The 11,931-nt window shown below is 47.7% G+C and overlaps 1 protein-coding gene across 1 annotated transcript; it reads right to left on the bottom strand.

The window, feature by feature from the left end:
* Positions 1-6,106: 6,106 nt before the first annotated feature.
* On the bottom strand, positions 6,107-11,660 carry LOC123032061 (zymogen granule membrane protein 16-like). Its single transcript, XM_044447686.1, has 3 exons — positions 11,591-11,660; positions 8,919-9,060; positions 6,107-6,467 (listed from the first exon to the last, which is right to left on the bottom strand). Exons 1-3 carry the CDS (start codon positions 11,658-11,660, stop codon positions 6,107-6,109), a joined length of 573 nt encoding a protein of 190 aa, XP_044303621.1.
* Positions 11,661-11,931: the final 271 nt, after the last annotated feature.

Genomic DNA, 11,931 nt, shown 5'->3' with positions numbered 1-11,931 from the left:
AAGATTGCCCTCTTTTCAATGGAACTTTTGCCCTATATTAGGGTTAGGGGTGTGCACCAGGGTAGGGTTAGGGTTAGAAAAACGAGGTGTCCTGGCGTGATTTTGATGGTTGGAATGTGTTCAGAATGGGCAGAAATGGTGAGCTGCACAGAAAAAGCTACTCAAGGAAGGCTTTTTCAAAATCACATTAGTTTCAATGGAAGTTTAGCCCTGTGTTAGGGTTAGGGGTGTGCACCAGGGTAGGGTTAGGGTTAGAAAAACGAGGTGTCCTGGCGTGATTTTGATGGTTGGAATGTGTTTAGAATGGGCAGAAATGTTGAGCAGTACAGAAAAAGCTACTCAAGGAAGGCTTTTTACAATGGTATTTTAGCCCTTTATTAGTGTTAGGGGAGTGCACCAGGGTTGGGTTAGGCCAGTGGTTGCAAACCCGTGGCATGCATGGCACAGCGGGCACGCAGAGCCCTCTCTATTGGCATGTGAGCCAACTTGCCCCAGCTTTGCCGCAGCAGCCGTACATTGGATAACAGCGCACAGAGGGGCCATGCGCTTGCTCAGGTAGGAGTAGCGGTGCCAGGCAATGATGTCATGTGCCACAACTTATTAGCTGCAACTCATCCAAGCTTTTGCATTGCCGGTCAGTGCGCTGCCAATATATATATTTGCTTGGACTGGCTGTGCGGTGTTTTTTCTAAACTAAAACCTCAGGTTTCAAGTGTTATTGCAGTGTTGGCACTTTGTGATAAATAAGTGGGTTTTGGGTTGCAGTTTGGGCACTCGGTCTCTAAAAGGTTCTCCATCACTGCTCTAGAGGATTCCAGGATGTCACTCTATGTTGATGTAGAACTAAGATACCACATTTCTATATGGTATTGTGTGTTTATTTTGGTGACAGAGCCAAAAGTTTTCATAAGTGAGACAACTTTACCTGATGAGAACACAACTAAGCTCTGTGGTGGGAGGTTCAAAAAGCCAAGCCACAAAGTGTTAGAAAGGAAGCACAGCTGGAGTACCTTACATTCACTTGTCATATCACCAGTGAGAGTTGCACACCCACTTCCTTAAACATGTCAGTAGTATTTGCACTGATTGTATTAAACTGGTAAGGAACCCCATCTTTCCTCTACCAACATAGTGTGACTTGATTTCTTAGAAAATGTGATATCCTTGAATAGAAAATTGACTGCAGAGAAAGAGGCCTGGGACCTCTGCTAGAAAGAATTAGAGATGGATATTTTTGTACAAAAGCAAAGAGCGCTCTCAGAAGGAATGCTAAGGAGAGAGGGGGAAGTTGACCCAGGTACAAAGCTATATGCCCAGCCCTGCAGAATCTCCATTGAATTGTCACCCTCGGACCTAGACTTAACAAGACTTTCCCACAAAGACTAAAATACATTTAAGAGGCAACCTTGAATGAATGGCCTTAGCTGGAGGTCTGATGGGCTTTGTGGTTCTAACTAGGAGTGCTCAGGCTGGGCTCTGCATCTGCAGGTTCATTTCCACCCTTGGAGACTTGTCCTTAGAAGAATTCTGCCCCCCACACCCACTCCTTCTAGATCTTCCTGAATGTTCCCTGCCATACAATACCAGTTTACCCAAACCTGAAGGCTGTTACAGGCCCAGCTAGTTGGTTTCTGATATGTGAAAAGGTGCATTCTCTGTTCCTGAAGGAGACGGAGATGGAGGCCAAGCATGGTTGAACAGATGCTCAAATAAGAAAGAGGCCGGGCTCTTCTTGCACCCCCAAAATTCACCCTCTGTGGAACACGGATCTGCTGCCAAGGTTTAGCTGCCTTGAGCATCCTCTTTTGTAGCACATTGGGACAAATATTTAATAAATAAAATTCACCTTCAGGGATGATGATGGGGCAAAGTAAAGTGAGGAGGGTGAAACAGAACATTCTCCAAAGAAAGTTTTGCAAAACATGAGCAAGAGGAACTCAAGAGCAGGCTGTTTGATACAAAGATAGGGTATAGGGCCTCTGTCCGCACTGGAGGTCACCCTAAACCTGCAGAGATCCCCGCAGAAGGGAGGCTCAACTCTGGAGATCTCCCCAACACAGTTTGAAGGAAGAAATGTCCTTGATCTTGTCCCAACACCTCCCTGACTCACAGCCAGCCTGTGCTGTGGTCGCACTGGCAGTGCCTGTGTATCGCAACATCACTTGAAGGAAATCCTCTGATCTTTGTAGCTGCGGCGATACAAGGTGTGGCTTAAGCTTTTCTTAGCAGCACCCACAAGGGAAACATGGTGAAAGGGAAGGAAATGAGGGGAACCTGAAAATCTATGCCTGGGTCTCTGATGTTTAAAATGTAGGCCTTGCTTGGCATAAGTGAACTTCAGCTGCCTTGTCTGTGCTAATAAAGCAATAGAGCTTCAGCTATTATCTTCCTAGCTACCATTGCCAGTCTTCCCACCAGGAGAGGTTCCCAAAAGAGATGAATCAAAGGAGTATGTGTGTGTACGCACACACTGCTGCTGCCTCCTTCCCTTGGCCATATTCCTCATCACCCTAGGCCAATGGGGCCTTCCTGCCTGTTAAATTCTGTAACTTTTGATTGTATTATTTTTAATCTGTTACTCAAGCACCCGATGTGTCATAATGTTTTCCAGATGATTTCTCAACCTTTGAAACCTAGCCAGTGTTTTGCGTGTAGCAGAAAAAGAACCTGTTTCATCACAGGATGGTAAGCCATTTGGCCACGTTTGTTGATCACTGCAGAACATTGACTTGTTTTGAGTGTCACCAACATGTTAAATTGGACCAGTGTCTAGTTAATGGGACTGCTGGGTGGTGTCCCTGCACAACACCAAGCCTTTAGTTGGCAAACCTGGAGGTGGCATGTCACTTCTTGGGAATCAAAAGAATTGCCTAACCCATAGCTAGTGCTCAGGGTGGAACAGAAGGGAAGGCAGGCAGCAATTGGTGGAACAAGAATGGGGTACTGTTAAGTACCCTGGAATGATTCAAGGGGAGTCCACAGAAGGTCACTCCAGACTCGGACTTCAACCAAGGATTCAGAGTGTCTGTGAAACAGCCATCCCAGACTAAACACTAAAGAGGATCCAGCATTCCCGACCTCATTTCAAACATGATGCTTTCAAAAAGGGGCAGTAAAGTACAAACCCAGCATAATTTTTCTTGAAGAGATGCCTCACAAGAGCTGTGATGAGCATTTAAACATACATGGTTTGGGCTACATTCCACAGGCCCTATAACACTGAACATGAGAGACAGGCTAGTAATAGATGTAACAAGCACTTTTGTCTTCACAGTCAAAGAGGTCAGAAAAGAGCTAGAGATGGGGAAGAATTTAGCTTGGTGCTTATTTTTAAGCAAACCAGCATCATTTGCAGTTCACAGATTAATACGTGATCACACTCTTCTCTGAATTTAGCACCACTTTTCTTGACTCAAAAACTGTGCATGATAATACATATATTAGGGGAAGTTGCAAGCAAAATACATATGTTAGGAGAAATTGTGTATGAAAATAAATGAAGACGTGTAATTTTAAAAGCAATTCTCACAGCAATACAGAAATGAAACAGAACCTGCAGATCTGACCTGGATTGAAAAATAGACTGATTAGTATATTCCTAGAGAACATCCAGGTTCAGGTATATTCTCAAAGGAGAAACTGGGCAAAGGATAGTTACTCTTGCCTCTTTCTAGGGCTTCATGCAGAAATATTCAATAAGCCTTGAACAGTGTTTTAAAAGGTGAATTACTTTCAGCATGATCAAAGAGCCAGTCTTCAACAGAGTGGTGAATTTCAGAAGGAAAGCGGGGAAAGTAAACATTGAGCAAACCTTAATTATTACTAAAGGTAAAGGTTTCCCCTTGATATTAAGTCCAGTCATGCCTGACTCTAGCGGGTGGTGCTCATCTCCGTTTCCTAGCCGAGGGCAACGGGAACTCACTCCGTTGTACAGATTCGAACCGACGACCTTTCGATCAACCAGCCCAGCAGCACAGCGGTTTAAACCACTGTGCCACCTGTAGTCCCCTAATGTAATTATTATTACATTGCATTTATATCCCACCTTTTTCCTCTAGCAAGGTACCAGAGGCAACTACAAGGCTCTGCACTAAGAAGGAAGGGTGAGAGGCAGTGAGTGGCCCAAAGCTACTCCGTGGGCTTTACGGCTGAGCAGGGACTACAGCCCTGATCTCCAGAGGTCCCCCTTCAGCGTTCTTAACTACCACTCCACAATGGCTCTTTGATCTTTATGGGTCCACTCCGATTCCCAGCAGCTTGCTCCAAGGAATGATGCATTCGGCCATAAGCACATTCTGTGTCTGTGCCTTGTGCCAGGGCACTGTGATTGCCATATCGCACACATGTGACAAATAACCATGCATGGCAGATAACCCATAACATTTACTTGGGAACTCACCCCCTTTCTGCCACAGTAACCAAGGGTGGCACTGAGAATAAAGGATACGGTTAAGTAATAGTTTGGGTCCAACTCTAGGGATGAGCGACAGATTAGGTTTGGTAAAAAGAAGAGCATACACTTCGGAATTGGCCATGATTAAGAAATTAATCATGCACTGAAAGCAGACCTGCATTCTGAAATCTCACTTTAAAAAAGGGAGCAGAGAGGCAGGCAGCAAGATCTGTGTTGCTGCGGATAGAAGTGTACCGGAGGCATTAAATGTTGGAAGTATTTCCACTGTGCTGCAGGACATTTACATTATTCTGAATTTGGAAATGAAAATTTAAAACTGTTCACAAATATTTAAAGAAAAAGATTAACCAAACAGATAATAGAAATAATTTGGAATGGGAACGGGAACATTGTGTGGTTACTACTTTGCATATGCCTCTTGTATACACTAGAAAACTCTGTGCTCTGTAGATTGAGACATATTTAGAACAAATTGGGAGGAAGCGGATAAATGGGGATCAGTTGGTGCTAATGAATTAAAAAGTAAAAGGTCAATTGTGTAATTCTGAAATTAAGCAACAGTAAGTTACCTGGTCTTGATGGCTTTGCTAGTGCCTGATCCTGCCTAGTCTTGGAAGCTAAGCAGGGTCAGGCCTAGTTAGAATCCGGATGGAAGACTTGAGTCTGGCATTGAGTAGGGGGTTGGACCTGAAGGCCTTCTAGGTCTCTTCTGACCATATGATTCTATAAAAATGCCGTGGTTGCTCCACTGGCTCATGTTCCTACATCCAGTTACCCCATTGCAGGTTTCCCACCAGTTAGCCCAGATGCCCAGTCCCCTTCAGCAGCCGGTTCTGGACAGAAGCTTGTCAGGAGTTCTTTGTGAAGAGCAGGCTATACTGAGGGAGATAAGGAGCACAGCAGGGCGGTTCTACCATCCCGGATGAAAGACTCCATTTCCCTCCCTCCCCAGTGCTTCCACTGTCTTTTAAAATCGTAATCTTGCTGGTTGGGGCTACTTCCAGCCTGCACTCAGCCAAGGAGCTCTCTGGGTGACATTCTCAGCCCAACCTCCTTCACAGGGAATTGTGAGGGTAAGATTGAGAGGAAGGCTAGGAGCAGTATGTCAGCAGCCTCTAGTTCATTGAAAGGAAAAAAGATGGAATCTGTAAATATAATAAAATGAATGAATGGACAAGCACTCTGTGGGCAAGTCAAGTCTGTCTTCTGTGGAGCCCCTTCCATTCAATGAACCATAAAAAGGAACATTACATGCTAAATATTCTCATGATACTCAAATGAGACCCTCAGGTTACCGCTTGGCAGTATCAGCTCCCATGGTGCTCTTTTCTGCAGGTCAGCCATATAGGAAGAGATCCTTTGCAGCTTCTTTCAAGTCAGCATTTATTTATTTGATAGTGATTGCCAAGGAGCATAAGGTTTGAAGAAACAGGGCCGGGCTGTGGCAGAGGGGTTCGGTTCAATTGCTCAAGAGAAGAGGAGTAAAAATAATACTGGAGGGAGTGAGTGAGAACTGGGTAGATGGCTAGGTGGATGAACAGGGAAGGAATGAGCTGGAGGAAGGCACTGGACACACTGGCAATGGTGAAAGAGGTGACGAATGCTGAGGTGGCGGAAGGAAGGCTCTTGCTGAGCCTTCTGGCTTTGGGCAGTGCGCCCAAAGTGCTGGGCAGAAAGACCTGGTGCTCACCCTCAGTGGTCTCCCGTAGTGCCCCTGACCGCCTCATCCTTCACGCATGGTCTGCATGTTCTCCTCGTGTAAGAACCCCAGTGGAAACTGAGCGCATGGATGCACCGGCCAGCCCGGCCACTGACGTAATGCAAGACGGCATCCTTGCAAAGCGGAGCCGCGTTGAAGCTGTAGCCGTGGTCTCGTCCAAAGACAAACTGACGCCCTTGGCTGGTGATGAACACCAGTTTATGGATGCAGTGTAGGCCGTATTTCCCATAGGCCTGGGTGATGGACTCTCCCAGGTGCAGGGTGATTTCCTCCAGTTTGCCAGCTCTGCCGCCCACATAGTCACTCCACTGGTTACAATGACGGACCTGGAGACTGGAATGAGGGAGAGGTGCGTTTCGACAGGGCAGCCTGTGTTGCCATGAGCCAGTTTGTTAACCACGCCAACCACCCACCCTGGCCAGGCTTGCATGGAGCGACAGGCTGAGGCCGACCCAGCGCAGGATGCCTCTGTTGGCAATGGACAGCAGCCTGTGAAACATTCCTAGGAGCTGCCACTCGGTTGCTCTGGGACATCTCCAGAAGCTGTCTTTCAGGTGCCTGTTCAATAGGGAAAGCTCCAAAACAGGTTGGAGGACACCCAGCAGCTTGCAGTCCAGGGAGCAGCCCCTCCCCTCTTTACTCGCCTGCAGCTTCCTCTCCCTCTGGCCAGAAGGCAGGCAACAGTGGTGGCCACCCTGGCAGTCCAGGTGGCCACTGCAGAGAAAGCGCAGCCTGTGGGGTTGTTTTTCCCCCTGCTGTCTGTGCTCCCCACCAGCGCCCTCTCCCACTCCGCAGCGCTTGCAGCTCTCTGGCAGCGACCAGCAGGTGGCGCAGTGCCTTTGCTGCAGCTGAGGGAGCCGAGAGGGAGCCGGAAAAGCGCCCCGGCGCTCCCCCTCTCTGTGCGTCCCAGCTGGCCCTGCTGTGAGACTGCGGATTCCGCCATCCCCGCTCCTGCCCCAGGCACTGTTCAGCACATCCTCATCCAGCCACCGCAATTGTGCTAGTTCAATGAAGCACACTCTTTCTGTTTTTCCAACATCAGCCTAGTGTGGCTGAGTTCTGACAAATTGTGACATCCCTGCATAGAATCTCCAGTGAAAGCGGCCTGGATCCCCTGCTAGGAAGAGAATTTTTGGACTCAAGTACGCAGCATTCTGCCCCAGAGCTGTCCTCCCATCTGCCTGAGCCTCTCTTGACTATGCATCCAATGCAGGCTTCATGGCAAATGGTCGGCCTTGCATGTGGATTCAACAGAACTGACCTGCAGAGGCCAAAATACATTTTGGGCACAACCCTTGTGGCCCTGTCTTCTAAATTCAGAGATTTATGTGCCTCACAACAAAGGGCAGTGGCAGCAATCTCTGTTAAACCTGGTCACATGCGTTTTATCTAGATGAATGTTTTCAGCCACCTAAATAAAGTGCTGGGGAGGGGAGGGGAGGGGAGGGGAGGAGACTGGGGTGCTGCTGATAGGAATCGGTGGACAGAGACGACTACAGCTCCTCCCCGCCCCCTGGCGTGCCCCTTTCCCCCTCTCTGAGGTGCATTTATGCTCTGGGAGAGGCAGCTTGCACAGTTCTTTCTATGCCAGCTGCAAGCCACAGGACTGAAGCCCTGGGGCCCCAGTGCCTGCGCTCCAAAGAATCCAGTGGTCCCCCAAATGGTGGCAGGAGGCCATTGGATCACATCCTTTGGGACACCCTTGGAACTCACGATCTGGCTGAGCTTGCTGGGCTCTGCTGCCTTCTGCAATGCCACCAGAGAAGACTTGGTTTGGTTGGCCAGTGCATCTCGTCCATTCTTTCCTCTGATCTTTGGTGTACCGACATTTTTCCTAGGCATGTTCATCGTCCAGTACACTCTCCTCTGAATGTTTTTTGCAGATCGGACCATGCATTTATCCTGACTCCAACCCTCATCAGCTTTTCCCCCCATCCAACCCGCCCATCATTTTCTGAAATATCTTGCTTGATGAATTTCAATACTTGCACATGTCCTTTTCTCTTTGCATGGCTCTGTAAATGTAAGACACTATACGGCTTTTGTAGATGCAGTCACAAAACAGGCAGAAGGCAAACTGTAACTGCATTTTGCACTTGACCCATTGTCAGGAGCTGGGCTGCTGTGCTGGTCGGAACCAGAACCAGGACCACTTTGTTTGCAGGATCGGTTGCAGGCCCTGCTGGAGTTCCCAGTCTCCTGATGAGTGCCAGCGGGGGAGTCCTGGAGGAGTCGCTGCAGAAAAGCAAGCTCCTCCTTCTAGACCGGGCCTCAGCAGTGCAGGTCTGCTGCAGCCGTGCTTCCTGCCCCGTGGCCGACCTGCTGTTTCTGTCCTGCCGTGCCGTGTCCCCTGCCATCCTGCGAATCCCGCCTCAAGTGCCTGTGCCTTGCCTGATGCCTGCCATGTCTCCGGCCCTGTTGTCTTGCCCAAGGCACCTGCACCTCTGACTGGGTTTTAATTGTAACTGTTATTAAGTTGTATTTATTTATTTCTGTAAGCTGTCCCGAGGCTATGTAGCAAGGGGATGGCATATAAAAACTTTAAATAGGTAGATAGATAGATAGATAGATAGATAGATAGATAGATAGGCTTAAAATCATCAAGCCTTGCTTTTGGACTCTGTCTTACTTGAAGTTCTGCACCTTGATCCTGGTACGCCCATTGTTCTTGTCTTGTCCCTGCCCATGTCTCAGTCCTGGACCCAGCCACCCAGTAACCAAACCAGTGTTGCTTGTTACTATTACATGTCCAGCCCACAAACCTCCAGACCTTTATAAACTTACCCCACAATGAAATTCCAGTTTGTCAGAACCCGAATGGCAGTTATAGGTCCATCCAGCTGGTTTCCACTGTGTGAAAAGTGGTTTCCTCCGTAACCACCATACTCGCCAGAATGGGAGGAACATGAGAGAGGCTGAAGAAATTCTGAAATAAAAGGTAATGGGCTAAGTTCACATCATGTGACAAGCAACTCTAGATGGGTACCATGGTCTGCAGTTTTTTTACCATGATCTGCCTGACAGACCATCAAGTGGTTTTATTTATTTATTTTTCGATTTATATCCTGCCTTTTTCCTACAAAGGGCTCAAGGCAGTTTACATCTCCTCCTCCATCTTATCCCTACAACAGCAACCCTGTGACGTAGGTTGGGCTGAGAGTCTGTGACTGGCCCAGAGTCACCCAGTTGGCTCCATGGCTGAGCGGGGACTTGAACCCAGATCGCCTGAGTCCCAGTCCCGTGCTCTTAACCACTGCACCACACTGGCTCTCACACTGGTTTCTCTTTTATCATGGTTTTTATCCCCCTGCTTTAGTCCTGCCACGGTTGGCACACATCTCATCAGCCACTGTGCCCGAGAGTCAGTCCCAAGGTGCATGGCAGCCTCTTCCTCATTGGTCCACACATAGAGGCGGGATAGCTAGAGGGGCTCTTGCAGCTGCCACACTTTCCAGAGGACTCTGTGGTAGATGCATAGTGGGACTGTGGAATCTACTTTCTTGGGTTCAGACAACATGATAAGCCACGGTGGTACAGAGGAACCATGGAACAAAACATTGATTCTTATTTATTTATTTATTTATTTATTAAAACATTTTTATGCCGTCCCATTCGCCGAAGCCTCGGGGCGGCTTACAACAATAAATCAAATAATTATAATCATAAATAAAAATGTAAACATAAGAATAAAATACAACCATACAATATAAAATAAGCCGCCCTGGCCAGATAAAATTCAATTTAAAATGCTGCTTAAATAAAAAGGTCTTCGCCTGGCGCCGAAAAACAAATAACGACGGCGCCAGGCGGACCTCTCTGGGGAGCGCATTCCATAGATTGGGCGCCACTGCAGAGAAAGCCCTCCTCCGAGTACCCACCCTCCTAATTTCTTTCACAGAGGGTTCCCGGAGAAGGGCCTCTCCCGCTGATCTTATCATGATTTCTAAAGAGAGAACGTATCATGGTGAAATCCTATGGCTGGGTTCAGACAACACACAGAACCACAATGGTTTTTTTTTTTTTTTAATGGCTTGTCGTGCGGTCTAAACCCAAACACTTAGTTCAGTTGAGCCACAGCAACCTATGCCTGCACCACAAAAACTCACCCCTGTGGAATAGCATCCTGGTGCCAAGAAGTAGCTACATCAAACACTATTGTTAGAGTTCAGATGATTTAGTGTGGAAAGTTGGAATATAAACAAACAAGTTGGAAATAAAATTCACCTGCATGGATGGTGATGCAGCAACAGAGTAAAGCAAGGAAGGTGAAACGAAACATTCTGGAAGAAAATTCTGTGAAAAGAACAGAAGATTGGCTGCATCAGACCAAAGGCTCCTCACGCTGCGCAACCCCACAAAAGGACCACACAACTTTGGAATGGAACAGTTCTCCCCAGTCAGGTTGCAGGAGGAAATGGGCTTTCTTCTTCTTAGGTCAATGGGAATGTCGCATCCCCTTGCTGACTTACATGACCGGTGCCGGGGTTGGTCCTTGCCTGCGTTCTGCCACATCAGGTGGAGGGAATCCTCTGATTTTATAGCCCTTGCAGTGGGTGTGGCTGGAGCTTTTCCTTGGAACACTGCAAACCACAAAGAGGAACATGATGAAAGGGGAGGAAATGAGAGGGGAGGTGGGACCAAAGGGCAATCAAGTAGGCAGGCTCAATGGGCCATTTAGGGGGTCAGCCAAATTGACATTCATCCCTTGATGGCTGAAATGCCAAGTGTTTACTTTCATGTGTGAACAAGTGCAGACTTTTCAGTTGCAGATTTTCCTGTTTTGGATGGGCTGAGCAGCAAGGCTCACCAAAACTGGCTGGGGATTGAATTCTCCTCCAAAATAGATTGTTCCTTATTGCTATGTAAAGTATTTGGGATAGTTCGGTTTTGAATGGAGGAATTAAGCACCATTACCTTTACAAAAGACTTGCTTCTAGCTGCTGGTGAAAGCTTGAGTGTTGGACTAGAGACCCTGAAGATCTGGGTTCTAGTCACCAGTTGGCCATGAAGCTCATTGGGTGACGTGAGGCAGTCACAGTCAGCCTAACCTACCTCGCAGGGTTGTTGTTGTGAGGACAAAATGGAGCTATGGAAGCTGCTTTGGATTCCTCACATGAGGAAAAATGCAATGCAATAAGATTATCGGTCAACACAGCTTTGGTGTTTTGGAGTCTTCGTGGGGACATGGCTATGGGGGAGATCAGGAAGAGTCCCTGTGCATCACAGATTCCCGCTACAGGCATCCTCAGCAGGGACAAGACCTCTCTTCAGGGAGAGGATGGTTTGGATAAGCATGTTTTCTGTTTTGTCAAGCTTGCTTTGCCTGACTGGGCTGGAGCCTGCATGTGGAAAAGGGGGATATTATCAACGCTTCAGAAAACAGATACAGGGAAGGGAGAGGTTATTCCCGTAACCTGGGAGTTACAGGGATAGCAGGTGTGCGGGAACTGACCCACCTGAGGTCCACATCTGACCTTCTGAGGTTCCTCGGATGGGCACATCCTTTTTCTCTGGGCCTGACCCCATCCCTCAATCCCTGAACGCCTCACGGTTTCTCAGCTTCTGTGCTCTCCCCATTCTAAAAAGTCGAGATACCTCTGCTAAAGCTTCATTACTGGCAGCAAATGCTTTCAGCTAAATATTGGGGTGTTTTTAATATTTGGACCTTGTTTGCTTTTGCAGACAGTCCCTCCCATGACCTGAATGTGGGCTCCAAGAACTTTGCTGAAATCAAATTTGGCTCTCAGGCTGCCTGCCTGGAGAGAGAGTCTCTTAAACTATAGAACAGACTTCCCTG

Source organism: Varanus komodoensis, unplaced genomic scaffold (genome assembly GCF_004798865.1).
Source record: "Varanus komodoensis strain SLA01 unplaced genomic scaffold, ASM479886v1 scaffold53, whole genome shotgun sequence".
Lineage (NCBI taxonomy): Eukaryota > Metazoa > Chordata > Lepidosauria > Squamata > Varanidae > Varanus > Varanus komodoensis.
This window is presented reverse-complemented; position numbering and strand designations above follow the sequence as displayed.

What these genes read in the sequence shown, in the direction of transcription:
- LOC123032061 (XM_044447686.1), bottom strand. Translation starts at nt 11,660, where the DNA reads ATGGGGTCAGGCCCAGAGAAAAAGGATGTGCCCATCCGAGGAACCTCA. An exon ending in AGGTCAGATGTGGACCTCAG is followed by an intron (nt 9,061 to 11,590) that starts GTGGGTCAGTTC and finishes CTTTTATTTCAG; the next exon opens with AATTTCTTCAGCCTCTCTCA. An exon ending in AACTGGAATTTCATTGTGGG is followed by an intron (nt 6,468 to 8,918) that starts GTAAGTTTATAA and finishes CCCTCATTCCAG; the next exon opens with TCTCCAGGTCCGTCATTGTA.